The sequence below is a fragment of the Mauremys reevesii genome, linkage group 2 (assembly GCF_016161935.1).
Source record: "Mauremys reevesii isolate NIE-2019 linkage group 2, ASM1616193v1, whole genome shotgun sequence".
Classification (NCBI taxonomy): domain Eukaryota; kingdom Metazoa; phylum Chordata; order Testudines; family Geoemydidae; genus Mauremys; species Mauremys reevesii.
Genome location: NC_052624.1, coordinates 263,927,742 through 263,955,385, shown reverse-complemented (window position 1 = coordinate 263,955,385; position 27,644 = coordinate 263,927,742). Strand labels below are relative to the sequence as shown.

General features: G+C 42.4%; 1 protein-coding gene across 2 annotated transcripts in view; it reads right to left on the bottom strand.

The window, feature by feature from the left end:
- The window catches only part of COL14A1 (collagen type XIV alpha 1 chain), a 201,390-nt gene that overhangs the window by 28,874 nt on the left and 144,872 nt on the right, over window positions 1-27,644 (bottom strand). For both annotated transcript variants that reach the window (XM_039526901.1, XM_039526900.1), the window contains 6 exons: window positions 24,560-24,637; window positions 24,194-24,280; window positions 10,769-10,822; window positions 10,220-10,315; window positions 4,658-4,711; window positions 2,653-2,706 (listed from right to left, as the gene is read on the bottom strand). In XM_039526901.1, coding sequence (XP_039382835.1) covers window positions 2,653-2,706; window positions 4,658-4,711; window positions 10,220-10,315; window positions 10,769-10,822; window positions 24,194-24,280; window positions 24,560-24,637 — 423 coding nt within the window. The remainder of the gene's footprint in view (window positions 1-2,652; window positions 2,707-4,657; window positions 4,712-10,219; window positions 10,316-10,768; window positions 10,823-24,193; window positions 24,281-24,559; window positions 24,638-27,644) is intronic.

Genomic DNA, 27,644 nt, shown 5'->3' with positions numbered 1-27,644 from the left:
CTTTGTCTGCCGTCCAGGTCCGGCTCTACCGTTTTCGCCACCCCAAGCAGCGCACTGAATTGCCGCCGCGGACAGCGGGGGCAGTCCATGTGCCGTTAGGGTGGCATGCGTGTTTCCACGGCGGCGGCAATTCGGCGGCAGCTTCTGTCTTCAGCCAGAAGACAGAAGCTGTGCTGCCGGGGACAGCTGAACATAGAAGCTGCCGCTGAATTGCTGCCGCCGCAGAAACGTGTGTGCTGCCCTAACGGCACACGGACTGCCCTCGCCGTCCATGGCGGCAATTTGGCCGCTGCTTGGGGGCAAAAACACTGCTGCCCCTTGAAGATTGCCGCCCCAAGCACCTGCTTGGAATGCTGGTGCCTGGAGCTGGCCCTGCTGCCATCCTTTTTTCTCAAAAATATCCCACTGTGACTACACTACCACTTCAGCTCCCAAGTGGTAGCACCAGTTTAAAAACTACTGTCAGAGACACAAGGGATTGAACCGGGCACCTCTGGAGCCAAACGTATAAGCAGCTACAGCTTGAGATAAAATGGCAAAGCTGTCTAAGTGGGGTTGTAGCAGCCTCATATCTCTAGGGACTGGGCAAAAAAGAGACCCTGTAACACATTCACTAGTGGGTTACACAGACAAGTCACTGGAGGCCACTAGCATTTTCAACACCATGTCACCTAGACTTGCTCTGAGCAAGGTTAGACAAAATGGTGAAAAGACCACCAGTGGTCACGGAAGCCTTATACACTAGTGCTCTCCCCAATACTGAAATTGCAGCTGAACCAGTGGTAGCAACAGTAAGGGGGAGGGGGAAGGCCAGTGCAGACATAGCCAAAGGGAAGAGGCTCAGAGAAGCTACAAGATGGTGAGGTATTAGAAAAACAGAGAGGTATGTAGTATACAACATCGGAAAAGGCACACACTTAGAATAAGATTGAAAAGAGGGCTGCTGATATGAAGTCTCGTCTAACATAATAGAGCAACATTTCTGATCTCATATGTTTGACTCGTAATTTAGTTGTAAACTTAGTTCAAAATGTTGATTTCGATCTGAACATAACTCAGCACAAATCTGACTCTCTACAAATTTCTCCTTTTTTTCTTGATTTCAGAGGGAAACCATCTATTGCCCCAAACACTATACTGACTTCAGGGGAACTACTCACAGGCTTAAAGTTAAATGTGCTTAAGGGTTTGCAGGATTGGGGCCAAGATCTGAACCACTATACAGATCCTGAAATAACAGGGCTCAGCTCAATGCTAGATGTCCAAAAAATGAAGACGGAAGCTCCACAAATTTCTGAAGTTACGAAGTTTCATAGCTATTTTCCAGAAAAGCTTCTAAATATCCAGAAGAGAATGTAAATCTTGTTTAAAGGGAACTATAAATCCAATTTAACTATGTACTTGACCTGTACATTTTACTGAATTATTAATAATCAGGTATGGGTTCTTTTGCAATATCTGGATTCAGTGTACCTAGCAGTATGAAACAAAAGACTGATCAGCTGCTGCTTTATAAGTCTAACTTATAGAGGTTTCCAAAGACACAGGTGAAAGTACCTAAAGGTTTAAACAAATAAGTTAATACTAAGATCTATATCTTGGTTGCTAGCCAGAATGTAAATATCCCTCAGTCTCACCACAACCAGAAGAAAGTTGATCACATCTTTCTACTATGTAGTTCATTCTTAGTTTAACAGCGTTCACCTATTCACCTACTCTTTGACCCATGTTTCATTTTTAAACATTTAAGAAAATAACGTACTGCCAGATTAAGAGTACTGGACACAGAAGACCTCTATTTGTACCAAACAAATACATCAGAAATAGTACAGGCTTCCTTATTGTTATTCCAAAAAATTTCAACCTGTTCTGGAGGGCAATAAAGTATCCCAGTTCTGTTCCTTGCTTCTCTCTTGAGACAACCAACAAAGGTGCTAGTTAGTGCTAGCTGTAATCATGGTAGTGTTTGTGACATGGACACCTATGTACTAGATTGCTGTGTCACTGGACTGACTGTAAATTAAACTAATAATAATTCTGATTCCCCCACAGTACTGGCACCAGTGCACAAGAACTATCAGGTATAAAGCTAAAACTATTATATAAATAGACCCTTATTATTATTATCATTATTTACCAGACCCAGCAACAGCAATTCCAGACCCCAGGGCAGAATAGTCAATGGGCCCCCTAGAAAGGGATGGCTGAGGTTTGCGACACTACTTTTTTATCCTATTGATAACACATTAGAACCCACTATACGTAAGTTGTGGCGTTGCTTGACGTAGTTAACTTTTTTTTTTCCAGTTACAGCACTGGAATTTTTTCCAGTTAAACAAATTGTGAGCCTAAATATAAGATGTAGAGTTTGTTATTTTGAATTATATATTTAAATTAAATAAATACAGTATGGAATGAACTTGGAGAAAGTCCTGTGGAGGGCAATGAAAACGATTAGGGGGTTGGGACACATGACTTATCAGGAAAGGCTGAGGGAACTGGGCTTATTTAGTCTGCAGAAGAGAAGAGTGAGGTGGCACATTTCAATATAGTTGTTTGCCCCCCTTACACTTCCCAGGTCTCGCCTGTCCCAGGGCCATCGCTGATGGAATGGAAATGCTTCAAATGAGAAATGTGCTTGTTTCACCTTACCCTTTGACCTTGAGTTCCATCCCGTCCTGGTGATCCTGATGCTCCTGGGACACCCTATGAATGATAAGGGGGCAAAAGATCAGAGTGGCAGCAACCCCTACACAGTATAGTGCAACTCCCTTATCTGACATGACAGCAAAAGCCCTGGGATAAACGGGGCTTCAGATACTCCACAGGGTGACTCATGGTAGGGCCATATCTATGATTCAGGTAAGGTGGAACTTCAGTGAAATAAACAGGACTTATTAATATGCCCATGCAATTAACCTTTTCAGTTTTAATATATTATTTAAAAGCAAATAATGTCTACAGATGCCACCACTGCATCACTCCAGTTTCATACCAGTGTAACTCCATTGAGGGAAATCAGATCCTTAAACTAAATCACTATTTCCATCTCTCTCTCTCTCTCTCTCTCCATTTTTGTAAAGGGATGAGTTACCATATTGTCTGAACTCAGTGCAGTAATAGCAAAGGGGAAAACCCTTGATCAAGCATCCAGCCCAAATAAATGAGCTATGCCTGGCAGAGTTCCACAGAGTTCAAATGAAATCCTCACTCTCCTCCAACTGGTTGCTGAGAGGCTTTGGCATTGATCCCGGACCATTACTGCGGCCACAGGCATACAAAATGATCCAGAAGGCTGGAGAGATTGATTTACGAGGAAAGATTATGAGAGCTAAGTATCTAGCAGGGCTAGAAATTGGGGAACCTGGTAACAGCCAACAAATATCTGAAGTGTGTAAACATCAAGGAGGGAAAGGATTTATCTTGGTTGGTTGGTACAAGAGATAACCAGGAATAATATGATAAAACTAAGAAATGAAAATTTGAGGCTACATATCAGGAAAATTGATTTCAGTAAGAGCTGAGGGCGCTCAGCAACCCTCAGCATCTTGCAAGATGGTCATACGAACATAAGAACAGCCATACTGGGTCAGACCAAGGGTCCATCTAGCCCAGTATCCTATCTCCTGAGAGTGGCCAATGCCACGTGCCCCAGAGGGAATCAAAAGAACAGATAACCATTCCCTGTTGCTCATTTCCAGCTTCTGGCAAACAGGCTAGGGACACCAACCTTGCCCATCCTGGCTAATAACCATTGATTGACCTATCCTCTATGAATTTATCTGACTCTTTTTTGAGCCCTATTAAAGTCTTGGCCTTCACAACATCCTCTGGTAAAGAGTTCCACAGGTTGACTGTGCGTTGTGTGAAGAAATACTTCCTTTTGCTTATTTTAAACCTGCTGCCTATTAATTTCATTTGGTGATCCCTAGTTCTTGTGTTATGAGAAGCAGTAAATAACACTTTCTTATTTACTTTCTCCACACCAGTCATGATTTTATAGACCTCTAGCATATCCCCCCTTAGTTGTCTCTTTTCCAAGCTGAAAAGTCCCAGTCTTATTAATCTCTCCTCATATGGAAGTCGAGAAAAATTGAGTGCCTGATTTTTAAATGGCAATCAAAAGAGCCTCCCTTATTAATCATTACAACTGTAATATTACAGGTTCCCATGAGGATAGGTAGTAGGGTGACCAGACAGCAAATGTGAAAAATCGGGACAGGGGTTGGGGGGTAATAGGAGCCTATATAAGAAAAAGACCCAAAAATCGGGACTGTCCCTATAAAATCGGGACATCTGGTCACCCTAAATTAGGTAGCTATTTACCTACCAGAGTTCTGCAAATCAGGTAGTCAGATAGCTACATGCTCACAGTTGCTCTCACAAAATTGCACCTCAGATTACTTGTGGATACAAAAGGAGAGGCTGGCTCTTCAAAGTCAAGCCCTAAGTGATTTGCCCATGGACACACAACAAATCCGTGACAGGGCCACAATCAGATCTCAGAGGTTACTGATTCTAAATCCCTTGCAGGTTCAGTTACACCACAATGCCCCTCAATATCTTTGAATATCTGCTCTGCCCAAAACAAGGATGGCAATTCCACATTCAAATAGATCTACTAAATGATACATTAAAGCAATAATATAGGGAATACCTGCTGACCAGGGAGACCACGCTCACCCTTCTCTCCTTTTTCACCTGGTGTTCCCTGGAGATCAATAATCACACATAGTTAAACACATAAATTGCTGCTTGCCTCCTATTTTCAATTGTTCTTTTCAAAACAAGGTAAAAAAAATTAACCACAGATTAATTTTTCCTACTAAATAATATCCAAAAATTGTATCTGCAGTACTGGTTTGCAAAAATGTAAATTAAATCTTTAGAGACATGGAAAATAAAGAAAAGGAAACTCTGATTCAAAAATGTCAAATTATCGTGACACAGCAATAACTTTTAACAAAATGAAAACTAGGGCTGTCAAACCACTAAAAAATTAATCACAATTAATCACGTGATTAAAAAAATTAATCGTGATAAATTGCAAGATTAATCGCACTGTTAAACAATAATAGAATGCCATTTATTTAAATATTTGTGGATGTTTTCTACATTTTCAAATATATTGATTTCAATTACAACACAACATAAAGAGTACAGGGCTCACTTTATTTTTTATTACAAATATTTTGTTGTAAAAAAGAAAAAACAATAGTATTTTTCAATTCACCTCATACAAGTACTGTAGTGCAATCTCTTTATCATGAAAGTTGAACTTACAAATGTACAATTATGTACAAAAATAACTGCATTCAAAAATAAAAATGTAAAACTGTAGAGCCTACAAGTCCACTCAGTCCTATTTCTTGTTCAGCCAATCGCTTAGACAAACAAGTTTGTTTACATTTGCAGGAGATAATGCTGCCCACTTCTAATTTACATCACCTGAACGTGAGAACAGGCGTTCCATGGCATTGTTGTAGCCGGTGTTGCAAGATATTTATGTGCCAGATGTGCTAAAGATTCATATGTCCCTTCATGCTTCAACCATCATTCCAGAGGACGTGTCCATGCTGATGACCGGTTCTGCTTGATAACGATCCAAAGTAGTGCAGAGATGATGAGTAAACATGCATCGGTGAGTCAGATGCCATGAGCAGATGGTTGATGCCACGAGCAGATGGTTGGTTCGGGTTCTGTAGTTTCCGCATCAGAGTGTTGCTCTTTTAAGACTTCTGAAAGCATGCTCCACACCTCATCCCTCTGATTTTGGAAGGCACCTCAGATTCTTAAATCTTGGGTTGAGTGCTGCAGCTATCTTTAGAAATCTCACATTGGTACCTTCTTTTCCTTTTGTCAAATCTGTAGTGAAAGTGCTCTTAAAACGAACAACATGTGCTCATCCGAGACTGCTATAACATGAAATATATGGCAGAATGCAGGTAAAACAGAACAGGAGATATACTATTCTCTCCCCAAGGAGCTCAGTTAAAATTTAATTAACGCATTATTTTTTTAATGAGCGTCATCAGCATGGAAGCATGTCCTCTGGAATGGTGGCCGAAGCATGAAGGGGCATACGAATGTTTAGCATATCTGGCATGTAAAATCCTTGCAATGCTGGCTACAAACATGTCATGTGAACGCCTGTTCTCACTTTCAGGTGACATTGTAAATAAGAAGCTGGTAGCATTATCTCCTGTAAATGTAAACAAATGTGAACAAGAAGTATGACTGAGTGGACTTGTAGGCTCTAGCTAGTTTTAAATTGTTTTTTTTTAGTGCAGTTATGTAACAAAAAAAATCTACATTTGTAAGTTGCACTTTCATGATAAAGAGATTGCATCATGGTACTTGTATGAGGTGAATTGAAAAATATTTTTTCGTTTCTTTATCATTTTTACAGTGCATATATTTGCAATAAAAATAATAATATAATGTGAGCATTGTACACTTAGTATACTGTGTTGTAATTGAAATCAATATATTTGAAAATGTTGAGAAACATCCAAAAATATTGAATACATTTCAATTGGTATTCTATTGTTTAACAGTGCAATTAAAACAATTAATTTTTTTGAGTTAATTGCATGTGTTAAGTATGATTAATCGAGAGCCCTAGTGGAAACACATTCTTTTCCATGTGAGCGAATTTGCTTCTCTTTGACACTCAGGGAAATGTCCTATAGAGATTAAATCAACAGAGTTCTATAGAAATTAAACAGGTTTCTATAGAATATACATGATTAATAACCAAGAATATCCTTTCTATAGGATGTTTTTAACCAGTCAATAAAATTCCACAGCAGGAATATAATTCTCTATTAAATTCTATAGAAAGGATTGGAAATTATTCCTACAGCCCATATATTCTTGATTATATTCTCTGCTAAAATAATCAAGGATATATAATAATCCTGGGAGAATTCTGTGCCAAAAATTTAAAAATGATGCACCAAAAATGTAAAAATTCTGGACACATTTTGAAATTTTGCAAAATTCTACATATTTTGTTAAAATAACACAATATAATCACACCAGTTTCAATTCTTTTGGTAATTTATTTCAAAATACCTGCCAGTAAGTATGTCTGTAACAACACAGACAAAAAAAAAAGATTCACAAAATGTTTTTTGACAAGTACATTCCTTACTAGGCATATTAATACAGAATTTGGAGTAATAATTCATTTAAACTACAGTACAGAAATGTATTTCCTGCATGCTGCACCCCCTCAGAAAAAGTGCAAAGGCTTGGGGGAGTTAGAGATAATGGAGGAGCTGAGGGAGAGCGAAGTAATTGCTATGAAATAGCCTGGGTATGAACTTGAAGGGTTGTTGCATATGGGTGGGAGAAGTATGGAACAGGTTATTTTAGGGGGGCGGGGAGGGATTTTAGGGAGCATCCCCCATGCAGATCCTGGCTGATCCCTAGCCTCTCCCATTCAGTCAGGCACATCAGTGCCTGTGCCCATGTGTCCCTGTACCCCCATGTGTCCTTGCACCTCCCTGTCCACATGTGTCCCTGCACCCCCACTCAGACAGTCACTCCCCCCATTCCCATGTGGCCCTGCACCCCTGCCTATCCCCATGTGTCCATGCACCCCTCCCCTGTCCCCATGTGGCTCTGTGCCCCCACTCAGCCACCTCCTGTCCCCATGTGGCCCTACACCCCTTCCCCATCTCCATGTGTCCCTGCACCCCCTCAGTGAGCCCCCACCCCTCATCTCCATGTATCCCTGCATCCCATCCCCATGTGTCTCTGTGCCCTCACTCAGCCATCCCCTTCCCCCTGTAGCTCTGCACCCCTCGCCATGGTCCTGCGCCCTCTCAGCCATCCCCCCCATCTCCATGTGTCTCTTCACCCCCTGTCCCCATCCCTCTTCCCCCTGTAGCTCTGCATCCCTTCCGCCCACGTGGCCCTGCGCCTCCACTCCCTTCACTCCTGCCCCAGTCTGTCCTCCCTGATGGCCCTTATGAGCCCCTGTCTGACCCCCAAGCAGACCCACGCTGTCTGTCTCCCCATATCCCTTATCTCCTGACTTGGCCCAACAGGCCCTGTGAAGTAGGCAGGCTCTTTCTCTTCCCTATCATAGTTGGGGATTGCCAGGCGCAGCTGCTCTGTTCTAGCACCACAGCACCCTCTGGTGGACAAAAGGCAGAACTGCAGCAATTTTCCAGCAGAAGCTATTTTCTGCACACACAAAAAATTAAAAATATGTGCGGCACATGAAATATGCCAGTGTCCCCAGGTGGTCAGGCATGGGTGTGGCAGGCTTTCCCCTTTTCAGGTGCTCCCCTTTTTATGGCCACTCCGGCCTGCAAAGATCTGTCCCTTCAGTAACTCAGCCCTCTGGCCAGGTTACATGTTCAAATGCACCCCTTTCAGGGTATATGTAGAGGGTCCAACAACAGGGTAGATTTCTGGATTAGGCAAGGGATTGGCTTCCCCTTAATTTGGGGTCTCATGGTTCAGACCTTCTACCTTCAGGGATCTCCCTCAGCTAGATTCCCCATTCAAGGGAGAAATTTCTATTGCTGTCCCCTCCTTACGGGCTGGTAGGGGACCCTCTCCAATGGGTCTCTAACCTTCACAGTGTCACAGATCCCTCCTTTGCTGGCTTGGCAAGGTCATTACAGCCAGGGTTCAGGCTCCTGCTGTGCTCTTTCCTAGGAGCTCAGAGGCCACCTCAGCTGTCTGCAAGCTACTGAGCTACTCTGCTCCCCTGTAAGCTCCTCCTCTAGCCTGTGCAAGCTTTGCAGGTGCAGTGGGGAAGAACATCTGGGCCCAAAGCAATTCTTTAGTCCCTTCCCTTTCAGTGTGGGGTTTGTACAGACCATGACAAGGTGTTAAGAATAATTTCTATTGAAACCTGTTTAATTATATTACTGCTATTGAATCTGATAGGTTGGTTAAAAAATTCTGTAGAAAGAATATTGGACTCTATTAATATTGTTTAGATTTTTCTTCAAGGAAAAAGTGCTGGGTTGATAGTCCTCAAGGCCTGTGTAGATCCATCCACATGACATTTATTATTATATATTAGCACACATTATTATATATTATCTATTTTTATAAGTAGATGTGCAGAATTCAATATTTTTATATTTGACAGATAATATTGATGTTTAATTTTAAGCATTTTTTGCTATTTAAATTTTTACAGTTGCACAAAATTATAGGTTTTAAGCGGCTTTTATTCAATTTCTATCAATTTAAATTGTTCACAGTTGCAGGAAATTATCAGAGGGCTGGACAATTGGGAGGTCAAACAATCATCATCTAATGACAGTCAATGCTGAAATTCAAAGAAAACACAAATTGCCAACATCACACGTCAAAATGTAGGCAGTAAATATCCTTAAATCAAACTCTAATGAGTTCTCCAGCAGCATTTTTCTTACGTTGCCAGTCTGTAAATTTCAATTATTATGGATGGAAATATTTTTTCATCAGTTTGCATGTGTACAGCAACATTTACTGATGTTTAGTATTAAAAATCTAATCCTTCCAAGCATGAGCACTGGTAGTGTAGGGTTTTTTGCACTGCTGATCTGTCTCAACATTAGTATTGAGAAACCAGCCTTAAAATAGTATTTTTGGCTCTGTGCCTATCAATTCACTCCCTGGCCTTTCCGATGTGGCTGCCAACAAGTGTACCAGTTAGTGCCAGTTAATGTAGGTAATGGAGGTGGTTCCACTAGGAACTGTACTGATTTTCTGTGGACTTTGATGATCTCAAACAAAAAAATACTATGTTTCAAGTGTTCCTGCCACACACTCCAGCTCACAGCATGTTTTAAACTTTTATCTAGATTTGGGTCTGACCCAAAAACCCATGGTACAAACTCTCTTCAGGTTTAATGAACTCCAGATCCAAATACATATCTGAATGTTGGAGCTGGCTCCTATTCCTATCGCAGGTTAAACCCAAATCCATGATCCAGACACCTCAGACTTTGGTGAAGTTCAGATCTGGATTAGATGGCTGTCATTAGATGATGATGATTGTCTGACTTCACCATTGTCTGGCCCTCGGACAATTCCCTGCAACTATGAAAAATTTAAATTGATAAAAATTGAATAAAGGCAGCTTAAAACTTTGCAGCTCAGTCCTAGCTCTAGTTTTATCTAACCTTTCGGTACAACCTAATGTATGGGTTCTGGCTAACTCCTGTGACAAAATTAAGACCACGGTTGTTCATTTAAGACTTACTGGAAGCCCTTGAATAGAAAGTCCACTTGGCCCTTGGGGTCCTGGATGTCCTTGGGGTCCTGGAGCACCAACTTCACCACGAGGTCCATCTAGGCCCTATGACATCAATAGGGAAAACATAAAGGCCATAAGTTTAACTCCTACTGTACATAAGAAGGGAGCATCTGTGAGCAGAATTAAATACCAACAGATTCAACAGCACCTAAAATATGAGTTAACATGCTGACGGGACAATAAGGCTCCTATTTACAAAGGCCTTATTCCTTTAGGCGTGCAAAAAGCCACAGATATATGCTGACAGCAGCAGCACTATGCATTTTACTGCCCCTCACCCAGAAACAAACATGATGTGTAGCCAGTATTATCCAGGAAACCTGGATGCTGTTCTCCCAACAAACACCAATGGCATTTGGCTACACCCTTTCTTCAGGAACATCACAATCTAGATTTAAGCTCATTCGAGAAAAAAATATCTAGATTTAGACACAAAGAGACAAAAGCCAAAAAAAAAATGGTGCATGTTACAACTGCACAGTGGTGGCAGATTACCTTTGGACCTTGATCACCACGATGACCCTTTGGGCCTCTGACACCTGGACCACCCTGTAAAGCACATGATTAGTATTAGCAGAAAAGTAAATCCCACAAAAAACAAACACTTCTTTCTTCTTCCTGAATTATACAGATTATTCTATTCTTGTAGGCCCCCATTCAGGAAAGCAACCCTTCTCAGGGAACTACCTAGGTGTGTGCTTAAGTCCTATGAATTCACTGGGGTTTAAGCATATGCTAAATAACAGTCCTATGTAGGGATGAACTTGAGCTCAGGAAAATACTTAAACCCATACCAATACACTAGCCTATAATGCACTAGCATCAAAATATTGCTGCAGGCAGTGACCTGGCTGGATACACAGGTAAGCTTTTTTTCTTATTGTTAAAATGTTCTCTACATCTGCTCTTTCCAATATCATCATACTGTTAAAGACTGACTTTCCAATGACTCTAATAATATTTTTGTTATGAGACCCATTGTGTTTCCGATGGTTTAATTTCAGAGCCATCCAATTTCTTGCTCCCTATTTCTCTTTCTTCACTGATGCCTGAATCTTTTAATCATTTGTTAACCAACTGCAGCCTAAACTTCTTCTTTTTTTTTTTTTTAAATAATGGAGATATACCTATCCCCTAGACCTGGAAGGGACCCTGAAGGGTCATTGAGTCCAGCTCCCTGCCTTCACTAGCAGGACCAAGTACTGATTTTGCCCCAGATCCCTAAGTAGCCCCCTCAAGGATGGAATTCATAACCCTGGGTTTAGCAGGTCAATGCTCAAACCACTGAGCTATCCCTCCCCCAGTATTGTATGGGACACTGGAATTGTGCATTTCTAAGGATGACTGCCTTGAACATGTTTCTGATATACATGCAAGATGTGTCTTGCCCTCTTGGATGATTTTAATGTAATGTTTATTTTTAAGTTTTTATATACTTTTAATAAAATATTCACTGATCGTCTCCCTCTACCCCACCCTTGGAATAATGTTTATCTTCTTACAGTGTGAGCATTTCAGGGATGGGCCTATCTCTGTGTTTGTCAAGAATCTAGTACAATTAGACATCATTCCTCCCCAGGGTGTGGGGAGGTGCTACAAAATATCAAATAGCTAATAAAACAATATATCAAAGGGGACTACTAAGAAGATATTGGCTTACGAACCAAGCCATGTCTAATATTTGAGGGGCAAGAAATCAATGTTCTTTGATACACAAAGTCAATACATGTATTATTACATATAAAAATTATATTACAGGTATGTTAAGGTTGCAAAATCAAGCACTCAGATTAAGAAATGCCAGAATTCAAGCTGTTTGTGCAACTTTACTTCAACTTCCTTGTGTGTATACACCACAAACGTCTTTAATTACATGATCACATACTATTTTCCTACCCCTATCCCCCTTTGCTCCAAGTCTCCCCAGTTCCACTCCATCAGGTCTACATCCCAGTCCCTGCCCTTTCACCCCTTCCCAGGCTCCTCATCCCAATCTTGTCCAACTACTTGCCTGCTGCCCTCCTCTCTAACCAGGCTGGCTCCTCACAACCTGCCTTTCCATCAGGCTGCCTTCTCCTCCATGCTGTTTAGGCACCAGCCAGTAAGACATTGAAAGCACAGGAGAGCGAGTCTCTCTGCTCTCGGTTCCTGTACCCAGTGCCACAGTGGCTTCCAGGAGCAATTGCATGGATAGTCCTGGTCAGCCCCTGAAGCCTGGGGATGAGGCATACTCAGCCCAGATGGAATCTTCAGAGAATTTCTAAAAATTCTAAAGAGCTTGTGTGAACTGAGATTTTCAGAGGCTCATAATTAGGTCAAATTTGAGTGAATTTTCACAGGGACAGCAAAAGGCATATCCCTGACAGCAGGGCAACACCATTATCCAGTTTCAAGTCCTTTCTCTACAGCATGAAGACGCTAGAACCTCTCAATGAAACAACTATAAGAATTCTTTTAAAACATAGTCAAAACAACATGCTTTTCCTTAACCTCATTCTGAGAACAGATGAAATTTTTTTGATAAAACTTAAAAAAACCCAACAGCCTGAGGCAGACACATATTCATAGATTTTGTGGCCACTGATCTCTTGTGTAACACAGGCCCTAAAAATGTCACTCAGTTATCCCTGTTTTGAGCCCAAGCACTTGTGTTTGAGACTAAAGCATATCTTCCAGAAAGGCATCCACTCTTGATAAGAAGACATCAAGAGCGGAAGAATCCAGCACATCTTTTGGTAGATTGACTATTTGAACAATCATCCTCACAGATGAAAAATTGTGCCTAATTTCTAATTTGAATTTGTCTGGCTTCTGCTTTAAAGCCATTGGTACTTGCTATGACTTTCTCCGATAGATTAAAGATCCCTTTAGTAGCCAGCGTTTTCTCTCCGTGGAAGTATTATACACTGTAATCAAGTCATCTCTCAGTCACAGCTGGTTCTAGTGAGGATCAGCACAGCTGTCACCCTAAGCACCAACTTCCATGGGGCACTGAACTGCAATTGGCTGGCCTTTTTTTTTTTTGGAGGAGGAGGAGGAGGAGGGCAAAAACATTTTATGCTCCTGCTCTCAATCCTCTTTTTAATAAACTAAACAGATGGAGCTCTTTGGCATCTCATTGCAAGGCATTTTCTCCAACCCTCAAATATTTTTCAGGCTCTTTTCTGCACCATCTCCAATTTTTCAACATCTTTTACAATGTAGGCACCAGAACTGGATGCAGTATCCCCGTACGGGTTTCACCTGGCATGGAAAATTTCAGTCCAAATGGTTAGTCTGGCAAAATTACAAGCAACTGTAAACATGGAAAGTGTCCGGTAACCTGAATTAAAGGCATCACTACATGTGCTGCCTATAAATTATATACTTTCTAAAGGTTTTCATCATAAATGGTTGTGGATAAGTATGAAAACATTTTAAAGGTCCTTTTTTGAAGCCAATCTTTGAAACTTGTTACACACAAAAAAAAATCTTGGCTCTGAAAAGAAAAATTCACATGATGAGACAGGAAGTTTCTCTTCTTTATTTCCCTGAAGCAATGCTGAACCAGACTGCTAGCACATGTGAATTTTTGAGATTAGCTCATTAGAGATTAATAATAGTTTTGTGTTGTTTTTTATTTAGGCCGCTAACTTCTTCCAGAGATTCACATATCCTACCCGACGAGCCGACAAGAAATATATATACCTCATAACTGGCCAAATTTTAGGATGATATGAGTCCAGTGCAGTTAGTTATTCTTATGCTTTACTTGGTAGCTACACCCAAAATAACTCTGCTACTGAACTGTATTATCTATTATGGTTAAGGAGAGCAAATAATTTTATTGGAAGATTAGATTTTTGTGATTTTAGATAGCCATAGATTTTCTGTGTAGTATTAACAGATACCTTTCTAATCAAACCTAAATTTATACAAAGAATGTCATGGGAAACATTTTTCATCACACTGAAAGAATTGATAAAAATTAATCAGATTTACTTGTATTTTCACTTTCCTGATTATCCAGGTGCCTTTTTCCTAGGACACTAATTTAATTCATATACAAAGGAAATTAAACTTCAAAACACAGTTGAGTGCTGTCTAAATTAAAACAAGACAATGGAATTACTTTTTCCATTGTGACAGGATATACTTTTTTGTTTGAGTAAGATCTGTTATCCCCAGTGAAATATTAACATAAAAAAAAAAGGCTTCCGGTGAGTTCTTCAAGTTTGCACAGTTATGATTTGAGGGTTTTAAAGCTTGCACAAATGAGATCTTTACTAAAGTTAAGACTCTTTTTTTCCTTCATGTCTTAAGTTTTTTCTTCTTTATGTACTAAGGGGTTGGGGGCCCCACTTCAACAGATGATTAAATAAATAATTTGCCTTGGGAAAAATTGAGAGAGATCACTAGGAGTATTTAAGAACAGATTATACATCAGGAGAAACAAAGTAAATTAAAATCGTGCTCCAGGCAAAATTGTTTGGATTAGATGATCCAGGAGGTCTTTTCCAGCCTATCATCTATGATCCTATGAAAAGGTGTGTGTGTTTTTTAAAGTTATGTACAACCCGAGGAGACAAGCATCCAATACTATAAAAGAAAATGTACTTAATCAATGAGAGCAAAGCTTTATCATACATCTTATTATTTGTATTTTCTTAGCTCTTTAGTGTATAACAACAATTCGCTGTTTCACAATGTTCTATTTTATTAACGTATATAGTGCCCATTTTTTCCACATTTGAGTTTTGTGATATAAAATGTCAGAAATAGTCAAAGAAACATAATGCTACCTACAACGGGCAGCACCTTGATCACCAACAATATAGCAATAAAGAACCTATCAAACACTAAGAACCATTCTGAGGGGTTACCCACCATGTAGTAACTTGTGTTCTTTGTGATGGATTGTCCCTATGTATAGTGCCCTTCAGGTTGCACATGTTTCATGCACTTACAACTGGAGATTTTTTCCCTAGCAGTGTTTGTGTGGTCCAAGCATGTGCTACCACTCTGCTTGGGCTCTGTACTGAGGAAAAAAAGGGGGCTCTTGTCTCAATCACTAGTTCCCAGTAAGGGGAAACCAGGCAGTGGGGAAGGAGGGTGGATAGCACACTACACATAGGAACAATACATCTTGAAGAACTCAAGTTACTATAAGGTAACAACTCCTTCTTCCTCAAGCAATTGTCCCTCTATATAGTGCACGTCAGGTGATTCACAAACAGTGTCTTTATCAGGAAGCGGAGGGACTGGAAGCAGCTGCTTGCATCAGTGCATAGCTTTCAGTAAAAAGGTGAGCAGAATTCCAAGCTACTGACACCGGTGGAGCAGCAATAGGAATGTCTCTAAGGGCTGGTCTACACTGGGCGGGGGGGTTGATGGAAGATACGTAACTTCAGCTACGGGAATAGCATAGCTGAAGTCGACATATCTTATTTCAACTTACCTCCCGTCCTCACGGCGTGGGATCGATGGCTGCGGCTCCTCCTTCGACTCTACTTCCACCTCTCGCCCTGGTGGAGTTTCGGAGTCGATGGGGAGCGCAGCAGGGATCGATTTATCGCGTCTAGACGAAACGCGATGAATCAATTGCCGATAGATCGATCGCTATCCGCCAATCCGGCAGGTAGTGTGGACGTACCCTAAGGGAAGCTACCAAAACTACCTGAAACAGGGGCGGCAGGTTTGTATAATTTTTGGTGGTGTCCAGAATGGGTCCAAGTCCGCCCCCCCCCACACACACACCTGCCTAAGGCTCCGGGAGGGAGTTTGGGTGCGGGAGGAGATTTGGAGTGCAGGAGAGGCGCAGGCTCTGGGCTGAGACAGGGGTTTATGGTAGAGGAGGGGGTTTGGGCTGCTGGATGTGGGAGGAGGTGTTGGTGTGGACTCTGGGAGGGAGTTTGGGTGGAGGAGGGGTGAGGGCTCTGGGAGGGGGTTTGGATGCTGGGTGCGGGCTCTGGGGTGCAGGAGTGGGTGAGGGGCGTGGGGCTGGGCCAGAGATGAGGAGTTTCAGTTTCAACAAGCAGGCTGCCCTGGGGCTGGGAGCCAGAGAGGAGGACTCCTCCCAGCCCTCTCTCTCCCGGCAGCAGCAAGCTCCGGGAGAGGAGGGCCCCTCCCCGGCCCTCCCAGCACAACACTCACCCAAGCCCCGCCAAGTTGCTGCTCAGGATGTCCAGCCAGAATAAGTCCCTCACCTCGGAGTTGATTTGGAGTCACCTGCCGGAGTGGGGGTGGGGGCTGCCATGCGCCTCTTCCCCTCCTCCCTCCACAGGCAGAGCATCCACCTCAGCCTGCCCCCAGTGCCACTCCCTTGTAGCTGGTTGTGGCAGCAGTTGGCAAGGGAGCGCAGCGCTGAGCTGCAGGGGGCAGCCACCTGCTGCCCAGGGCAGGCAGGGCCACTCAGGGGAGGTGTGCGGGGGAGGCAGGTGGGACTGGGGGCGACATTATTGGAGCCGGGCCCCCTGCACCCTGAATTTGCTGGAACCCAGACACCACAGGCACATATAACTTGCTGCCCCTGGCCTGAACTCTAGTTGAACGAGTTCTTAACCTTGTGGAACACCCTATAGGGAAAGTCAGCCAGAAGCACCCCTATCTCCCTGACTCTTCTGGCTGACATGATAAAACCAGAAATGCTCCCTTCACAGAAATATGTAGCAGGGAACAGGATTCCAGGGTCTTGGTGAGGGTGATTAAAAAAGGTGCAATCTCCAGGGTAATACCAATGTTGCCAAAAGACGGAAGATGCAAATCAAACCCTTCAGGAAGTGGGCAGTGACTGGATGGGAGAATACATAGTAGGCATCTGCAGGAGGATGAAATGGGCTCATTGCCAACAGGTATACTCTGAGGAAGCTGACAGATAACCCTGAGAATTTTGAGGACAAGAGGTACTTCAGTATGTCTGGGATCTTAGCTTAAAAGGGGAAATTCCTGGTTGGTTACACCAAAACATAAATCTTTTCCACTTTGGTTTATAACATTTGCTGGCAGAATCCTTCCTATTGCTGCTCAGGATGGCCTGGAACATCAGACAAACAGGCCCTCTCGAACTCTGACATCCATCCAAATACCACAATCCCAGATGAAACGTGACTGGTTTGGGATGGCAAGTCTATCCTTTGTCCTAGGTTAGTAGTTGATGTATCACAGGAAGAAGGAGAGGAGATTGGGCAGATAGATGCAGGAGGATTGGGTACCAGAATTGTCAGGCCCACACTGGTGCTATAAGGATAACTTGTTAGTTGTCCTGTCTGTTTTTCCTCAACTCTTGAGTTAAGAGGAGAATGTGGATGGGATGTGTACCACAAGGCTCCCAAACATTGTATGAGAAACATGTCACCTAGAGACCCTGGCCTGCAGCCCCCTCTGGAGCAAAACTCCTTGCAGTTGTTGTTCACATGGGACTCAACAAGATCCATGTATGGGAGACCCCACACCCCAAACACCTCACAGACAATCAGCAACTCCCACTTGTGTTCTGTGAAGAAGAGTCTGATCAGAGAATCCACTAGAATGTTGTGGATTCCTGACATGTGGATACCAGTTAGTGTAATTAGCATGGGAATGTGCCTGATCCAGAGGGTGATGACCTCCATGCAGAACTGTGAAGCCCATGCTCCTCCTTGTTTGTTAATATAATAAACTGCCATCATGATGTCTAACAACACCTGAATTGTCTGGCTGCAGATGCAAGGGAGGAATTGATTGCAGGCGAATCTGACTGCTCTCAGCTCTAACAGATTGATGTGAAGCATAACCTTGTGAAGGGACCACTTCTCCTGTCCCTCCATGTGTGGTCAGAGTCTTTGTTGGAAGTGTGGGGTTTGAGTGGTACCCCCACTGAGTAAGGGAGGCTAAGCTTCTTTGGGGAACTGTGACTAGCAGGTCGAGACTGCACTTGCCCAAAGTGCCTGCAACCAGGTTTGTAGACATTTGAGGTAAAGCCTCACAAATGAGTGTAGGTCTATTCAAAGCAAGGCGTGAAACAGAGCATGAATTTACAGTAGCCTTGTCAATATTGTAAAAGATGTAGCTAGTAGAAAAGAGATAGCAGGATAGTAAGCAATGTGCGATAGCTTACAGGTATGGCCTAGCACGTAGTGCAGCGTGTGAAGAGCTCATGATCTAGATGGGAATGGGCTACAAAAATTAGGAGACCAATCGTAAAGCATGTGCTATGAGGTATTAACCAATAGTATTAAGCGTAAGTGTGTAAATAAGCTGATTCATGACTATGTACACTGGATGTGTGGTATGCCCTGGACTTACCTCTCCACTGATCAACTCAAGTGTAGTTTGATTGTATGCCATTAAAGAAACCTCAGTGATGAGTACAGAGTTCAACTGATTTCTTGGATATGAGAGAACTGGATGAAGTGTTCTCCCAGAAGTGGGCAAGGTGTTCTGGATAAACCGAGTGGAAAAGGTCTCAGAGGGAATCGCAGCCATGGTTCCCATAAGTACTCATGGCCATATGGCTCAACAGTACCAGGCAGGATCATATGGACATTCTGGGGCTCAAATGTATTCACTGAATGAGTCTGGTGATAGAGAGGAAGCTGTCCTCTGGCTGTAACAAACCTGGAGGCCTAAACTCTTGAACAGAAGCAGAAGCATTGTGCTTGCCTCCCATTGTTTCCTGGTAAGATTATCCGTGCAGAAGCCAGTTTTCTAAGGAAGGGTAAACTTGCCCCTTGCTGACAAAGTCAGCAGGTACCACTAACAGTACGTTGGTAAATACTCTTGGTGCCATTGAGAACCCAAAGGGAAGAGTTCTATATTGGCAGTGCAGTTGACCAGCCACAAATCTCAGGAATCTCCTGTGTGCCAGATAAATGTCTATATGAAAGCAGACTACTTTGAGATCGAGGACCGTGAATCAGTTGTCTGAATCTAATAATGAGATATTGGACTACAGGATTACCATTCTAAACTTTAGGCAGCAGATGAACTTGCTCAGTTCCCTGAAGTCCAGAATGGGTCTCTATCCCCTGTCTTCTTGGAGATGAAGAAGTACCTTGAGTAGAACTCATTTCCCCTTGAGGTAGAGGTACCAGGTCTACTGCCCCCAGCTTGAGGAGTCACTCTACCTCCTGCAGGAGGATGCTCTCATGAGAGGGCTCCCCAAAAGAAGATGGGGAAGGGGGTTAGGGAGGAAGAGAACTGGATGGTGTGCCCCAAAGAAACAACCTCGAGTACCCATCTGTCAGTTATGATTTCTGCCCAGGCAGGCAGATAATGAGAAAGTTGGCCTTCACAGGCAAGGGAAAGACCAGAGAAGTTGGGCAGATCTGGAGACACAGTTGGTGCACCGTTCTTAAAGGTCTCGAGGGTGGTGGTGTTTGGGAGGTGGAAGACAGTTTACCATGGGCACCCTTTCCATGTGTCCTCTTGCATGGTGGTTCATACTGTTGCTGGTGATAAAATGGAGTTGGGCTGGCCATCTGAGCTGTGGCTTATGGGGATAATATGCAACCTTGCCTTATATCAATAACAATCTGAAACCTTTCCATGTTACCGCTCTCTGTCCTGATGCAACATGCAAACTCGTCATACAAAGCTTTTAGCAACTTAACAATCTCTGCTGAAATTCCATAGCTTCTCAAGATCTTCCAGAGGGCTTCTAGGTGGACATTATCGAACGCTTTCATAAAATCAAAGAACTTAAAAAGCATCTTCTGCTGGGATTCTACGTCTTTTTCAATAAGTCTTCTCAAGATGAAAATCTGGTCTGAACACAACCTAATGAATCAAAATCCTGAGTACTTTATCAACATCAGTTTTCAGCCTATTCAAAATAATACTGCAAAACACTTTTCCAGGTACAAATATGAGTATCATCACTCTCCAGTTTTCAAAAATAAACTAGTCCCCTTTTTTAGGAAATTTGTAGATTACACCTCTTCTCCAATCTTTAGGACAGATATCCTTTCCCCAAAGCATTCTTTAAGCCTGCATATGTATCACTTCCTTTCCAGTTTTCAGTTTTCAGCATGTATCTTATCATAACCACTCTTCAGGTGGTTTATGGCCTCAGTTACTTTCTCAAAGACAAATTAGTGATATAGTTATGTCTGCTATTTCTTCCCATCTCAGTGTGTGTTAGTGGTTTTAGCTGGTTGAGCACAACCTGGAAAAATTCCATCCAATTGGCTTCTGTCTTTCCTGTCTGATTAAAATTATAGCATCTTGAGTTGTCATAACTCCTCAACCATTCGAGAATTATTATATCAGTTGTTTATATACTAGCAGAAGCTTTTTAGAATTCCCTCCCTTGTATGTCTTTTCAGCTTCTCTTGCTTTACTTCCATTTATTCTCTTACTTATCTCTTCTGGGTGGTTTTGTTAAATTCTCTTCTTTAATTCTTTCTTCTCTTCAACGAGCCTCCATATATTTAGTTACAGCTATTCTTTCTTAGACCTTCTCATCCCCGCTGTAGTAATGGCTGCATCCACACTTGCTTCTTTGAAAAACTGCCATTGTTCTTCTATGTCCTCCATCAGTGACGTCAGATCTTCAGATTCTATCAATAAGTTGCAACTTAAAATGTGCCTTCACAGCTGGATCTAATAACTTTCTAGCATCATGCATACCCTCTGCGTTGCCTGGTGTTAGCGTCTTTATTTTTATTTTGATTGTCTCAATAACAAGATGGTCACAGCCAACATCAGCACTCATTTAAACCCTGGCATTGAACAGTGATCTTCTCCAGCACCTATTAATGATCAAGCTGTTTCTGAGTGAAGCCATCATTTGATCTCCATGTCAGTTTAGGTCTTTCCTTGTGTGGAAACAGCACACCCCCAATGCAGCATTCAACAAGGCAGTTATACTGGATGGTAATCCCATGGGTCTTCCAGAGCCTAATACTGCCATTAAAGGATCTCATAGCCCCTCAGTACTGGGCCCCAGCAGGAAGGGTACAAATGAGTATAGGGGTAATATTACTTCATACAGGAGTAGTTAGAAATGCTGGAAACTCTCAATGTTCTTGTCCAGGCTCCACCCACTCAAGCAGTGCCTCAGGGTATAGTCCAGAACCGAGTGTCCATCGTAGTCCTCTTCTGACTCTGAGGAGTAGATCACAGAGAGGAAGTCCTTAATACCAAAGGAAGCGGTGATGACCTGCCTCTACTTGTTGACGGTAACAGAGACAGTCTGGCTTGACCTCTACTTGTGGATGAGGATGGGTATCATAATGAAATAGTATCGACTGAAGTTCTGGGGCTGGGCATTGCGGTCTGGAGTGGAGAGATGACTCCAGTTCTGGGAGTAGTAGAAGGTCTTTCAGAGTAGAGTAGTGAGCCACAGTTGATGGAGTCATTTTCATAACTCGGGTCGCTGAAGTAGAGGGTGCCATATCTGGCAGTACCAACTAGGATTTTGGTGTTAAAGAAGCAGTCCCATTACCAGAGTGTGCTGCAGTTTTCCCTTTTGAAATCTTGATCTGGTGCTTCTTAATGCCAGATGGTCCCGTTCCAGAGCACAAGATTCCTGATGACTTGGTTTGGGACTTTCCTTCATACCAGGAAGGCTGCCATTCTTTCTTCCTCATACAGTCATTTACAGACTTGAAGTGGGATTGAGAACATTTCCTTATAACCAATTAGGGCCTGATTCTACAAGTCTTCCACATCCAAACCTGTGAGGCTAACAAGGACTATTTTCTAGTTCACCAATTAATTCAAAGCAAACTTCAATAGCATATAGCTCAAAGGAACAGATCAGGATGTTTTCCTAGCCTATTGTAAAAGAATGTCAACAAAATATTGCAATTACTTATGGTTCTAAAGGAGTGTATGCCTCCAAATTTTCCTCTCTTGGTACCATTGTGATAATTGATATTTTTTTAAATGCCAAGCTAAAATTTCACACACAAGGTGCAAAATGACTGGGGTACTGGTTATTAAAAATGTAGATACCACTGCCACAAGCATCTTAAAATATTATACATGAGACATATGGGAAAGAAAATGATACACGGTACAAAATAAATTAAAATGGATGATTTTAGATAAAGCACTAAACAGAGTTATTCTAAAACACTGGATTATTAAAAAGAAAGAAACAATTTACCCAGGACTTATCCTGTACTATGTCATTGGTTTGGTAGACTCTAAAAATACATGTGGCAATACAATTTTGATTCACTGACCACCATAAGAGGCATAGTTTGTACAAGTAAAAAAAAAACAGTGGAAGAAAAATGCCTACCAGTGTTGAAAAGAAGCATGTTTCTGTAAAGTTCAGGGGCCATATTCAACCATGGAGTCACGGCAGGGATTAATTTGATCCTAGAATCCTAGCTAGAATTGATTCCACTTGAATGCAAAAATGCCATCAGGTGAAAGGTGTTTCTTGAAAAAGCCTGCAGTAGTGTCAGATAATTACAGCCCTTAGGGGCTATTCCTGCAGTCCTTTCACACATATCACTCCCATTGACACTGCTGAAGGACTACAAGATAAAAATCATATTGTCCTTAAAATAATTAGAATTTTGACTGGATTCCTGTATCCACTTGAAATGAACTCTGGCTACCCAGACACAGAAAACATGTTCAAGCACAGTTCATTCTTGTAAAAAGATTAACCCCCAAGATGCTGCCAGGATAAGTGTCGGCTTGGATCTGCTGTGCATGTGTCTAAAGTGGAAGTTAGGCCTGTCCAGTGTCTAATCTGATTTGTGCACTCAAGGCTTTTCAGAAAAATATTTTCCTTCATGAATCAACATTTTTTACTTTATCACGACCGCTCTTCTTCCTTCTCCTTTTTCTCTGTCCCTTTACGATGTGACTAGATACCATCTATATCTCTCTGTGTTTGCATAAATGTATACATGAATTCCAAACCTGAGGTCCTCAATTGACATGAAAATCTCTACGTAAACTTAGTGACAGTCTTAAGAAGCTAATCATACAGGTTTACATTGCAGGTTTAAAAGAAAAAGCACATCCAACTGTTGTGTAAAATTGTTAGGGACACTGGTAAAAAAAAAAATCACAAAATTGCAAACAAGAATTACAATTTTTAAACTGCTAAAAATCAGTCAGCTGAGGCCAAATTGTAGCATTTAGCCACTGGCCTGAGTAAGAGCACTGCAGAGTTTAGGGAGACATTGTACCATCAACTCTCTCTGATCTGCTTGATACAAGGCAGACTGTAGATTGCACCATCTTTTAGAAGTGCATCCAGCCTCATATGAGATGATGTGGAAGGAGGGCAGGGCCATATACCCCTGTTGTGTCAAGAGGAACCACAAAAGGAACAGTCCCTAAGTTCCTCCAAACAGAGAGAGACTAAAAGTGTTTAGCTCTAATGCAGGCCAGGCAAGGTGGGAAAAGGCTTCTTTCATCTCCCTGCCTCACACTCTCTGCTTCCTCGCAAGAGCCAGGCACAATCTGACCTTGAATTCATATGCACATTGTTACTGATCAAGTGTTTCAGAAAGCTAGATTCCAAGGTGTATTTAAACGTGTGTACTAGAAAGCATTCAAATAACACTATGGTGGTTTTAAAAAAAAGTGGCAACCAATGGCATTTGCATAGCATGTCTCTTGACTCTAGAGACAGAAACCAAAGTTTCTAGAAATTGACATATTATTATTTCTATTACCATAGTGCCTAGGAGTCCTAGTCATGGACAGGACCGCACTCTGCTAACTGCTGTACAAACAGAACAAATACAGTCCATCTTACTGCCTTGCAGTTGGATTATGCCATAAGAATTTGGTTCACTAATAGGGTTAGTTTTTTAAAGCTACTGCATGAGGTCTTCACTAGCTAAGTGGAGTGAATAAGCATCTCTCTGCCCACTGTAATTTAATTGTAATAGCTAAAACAGTACAACATGTCCCTTTCTCCCAGCAAATAAGACTGAAGAGTGGAGTATCTGGTACATCTGAGTACAAACATGAATAAAACCTTACCGGTGGTCCAGGAGGTCCGAGTGGTCCTTTGCTAAATTCGGAACAGGAGCAAGAATGAGGAAGAGATGGGCAACTTTCCTCATCTCTCTGAGGAGAGAGCAAAATAGTAAGTCTGTATTCAAAATATAAATTCAACAGCTGAGAATTTATAGATCAAGACAACAAATATTGAAGGGAAAATTCAAAAGCTCCTAAATAATTTAGGAGCATAAGACCCATTAACTTTCAATGGGACTCTTGTTCCAAAAACAATTAGGTCCTTTTGAAAATCCCACCTATTGATTTCATGAGGAAAATTGCAAAAATATTTGGTTTTGATGTAAGAAAAAAAAAGTACAATGGTAGTTTAAAAAAAAGGATTCTTACCAAGGCAGGAAGTTCACAGCATTTGTCTCTATTGGCCCAGGAGGTGGTACAAACAATGTCAAACATCTGTAACTGGAACTGTTTGAAAAAAAGAATAAAGTGCAATGTGTCCATTAGAAGTTCAATGAAAAGGGGAGCCATTGCAAAGGGGGGGGGGCAGTGATCAGGGCATGCAGCAGACTGATGACAGAGACACGTGAATAGATTTAAAGCAGCAGGTCACAAATATGTCAACTTTAATATAAAGATGGGGGGAAGGGAGTGGGGTTGACCACCCTGTCCAAAATACCAGGCTTTAAGGGTTGAATGGGACCATGCCCACCCCTGCTACTGAATTCCCGATTTAGCCCCTTGCTGCATCCCACCACCCTCCCCCCTCAAGGGGGAATGAGGCTACAATCAACGGGGAGCTCTGTCTGTGAAAAATAAACACTTCCTCTTACCTCACAGGTCCTGTGCTCAGATTTTCTCTGGAACCCGTTCCCCTGAAGCCTTTTACTTGCACTGGACACCCAGCACAAGTTGTGACAATCTTTAGTGACATTTATTACCACTTCCAGTTTTATTTTATTTTTTAAATTAATTCTTTTCAATGCTTATTATCCCCAGCTACCAGGGCTCGGGATACCATGAGGAAAGCAAAAACAACAAAACACAACACCAGACATCTTGCCAAATGCACTCAGAGGGAAAAATTCCTTCCTGACCCACTAAAATGATTGGGTTAGACCAGGGATCAGCAACCTTTGGCATGCGGCTGTCAGGGAAATCCGCTGGCAGGCCAGGACGGTTTGTTTACCTTCAACGTCCGCAGGTTCAGCCGATCGCAGCTCCCACTGGCCGCGGTTCAACGTTCCAGGCCAATGGGGGCTGCGGGAAGTGGCACGGGCTGAGGGATGTGGGGGCCGCCGCTTCCTGCAGCCCACATTGGCCTGGAACAGGGGACCGCAGCCAGTGGGAGCTGTGATCGGCCAAACGTGCGGACGCTGCAGGTAAACAAACCGTCCCAGCCCTCTAGCAGATTTCTCTGACTGGCCGTGTGCCAAAGGTTGCTGATCCCTTGGTTAGACCTACAGCAAGCTTGGAAACCCAGCTCTGATGGCTACCTTATCTATACGGCAAAAGGGGTGGGGCTGCTTTCAGAATCAAGAATGGCTGATGTGTGTCTAGGAGCGCTTAACACACGAGGGAGTGGGTTTGGTGGAGCCATTTGGCTTCTTTACCTCCCCAAATTGGCTAATGGGGACTAAAGGAGGTGGAACTCTGCTCCACTCTCCCCAGCCCAAGCCCCACTCTACAGTGTTCTGGGTGGGGAGACAGGAAAGAAAGAAAGGGAACCTGGTAACAGAGAGCACCCTGCCCTCCAACCAGAACCCCAGAGGGTGGCCATTTCCCTGCCAGCCCAATCAAACACCTCACTCTTCTAGCTAAGTCAAAGTTGCAGAAACTATCAGAAGCCTGCATCCCAAGAAAGGGGAAAAAAATCATAGGCAGGAGTTGTAGACCAAGCTGGATGAGCAAGCATCTCAGAGAGGTGATTAAGAAAAAGCAGAAAGCCTACAGGGAGTGGAAGATGGGCAGGATTAGCAAGGAAAGCTACCTTATTGAGGTCAGAACATGTAGGGATGAAGTGAGAAAGGCCATGTAGAGTTGGATCTTGCAAAGGGAATTAAAACCAATAGTAAAAGGTTGTATAGCCATATAAATAAGAAGAAAACAAAGAAAGAAGAAGTGGGACCGCTAAACACTGAGGATGGAGTGGAGGTTAAAGATAATCTAGGCATGGCCCAATATCTAAATAAATACTTTGCCTCGGTCTTTAATAAGGCTAATGAGGAGCTTAGGGATAATGGAAGGATGACAATTGGGAATGAGGATATGAAGGTAGATATTACCACATCCGAGGTAGAAGCCAAACTCGAACAGCTTAATGGGACTAAATTGGAGGGCCCAGATAATCTTCATCCAAGAATATTAAAGGAACTGGCACATGAAATTGCAAGCCCATTAGCAAGAATTTTTAATGAATCGGTAAACTCAGGGGTTGTACCGTACAACTGGAGAATTGCTAACATAGTTCCTATTTTTAAGAAAGGAAAAAAAAGTGATCCGAGTAACTAACACAGAGAAGGACCGGGATATCATACAGGAAGATCTGGATGTCCTTGTAAACTGGAGTAATAGTAATAGAATGAAATTTAATAGTGAAAAGTGCAAGGTCATGCATTTAGGGATTAATAACAAGAATTTTAGTTATAAATTGGGGACGCATCAGTTGGAAGTAACAGAGGAGGAGAAGGACCTCAGAGTATTGGTTGATCACAGGATGACTATGAGCTGCCAATGTGATATGGCCGTAAAAAAAGCTAATGCGGTTTTAGGATGCATCAGGCGAGGCATTTCCAGCAAAGATAAGGAGGTGTTAGTACCATTATATAAGGCACTGGTGAGACCTCATCTGGAATACTGTGTGCAGTTCTGGTCTCCCATGTTTAAGAAGGATGAATTCAAACTGGAACAGGTTCAGAGACGGGCTACTAGGATGATCCGAGGAATGGAAAACCTGTCTTATGAAAGGAGACTGAAAGAGCTTGGCTTGTTTAGCCTAACCAAAAGAAGGTTGACGGGGGATATGATTGCTCTTTATAAATATATCAGAGGGATTAATATTAGGGAGGGAGAGGAATTATTTAAGCTTAGTAACAATGTGGACACAAGAACAAATGGATATAAACTGGACACTAGGAAGTTTAGACTTGAAATTAGACGAAGGTTTCTAACCATTAGAGGAGTGAAGTTCTGGAACAGCCTTCCAAGGGGAGTAGTGGGGGCAAAAGACATATTTGGCTTTAAGACTAAGCTTGATAAATTTATGGAGGGGATGGTATGATGGGATAGCCTAATTTTGGCAATTAATTTGGCAATTGATCTTTGATTATCAGCAGGTAAGTATGCCCAGTGGTCTGTGATGGGATGTTAGATGGGTTGGGATCTGAGTTACTACAGAGAATTCTTTCCTGGGTGCTGGCTGGTGAGTCTTGCCCACATGCTCAGCGTTTAACTGATCGCCATATTTGGGGTCGGG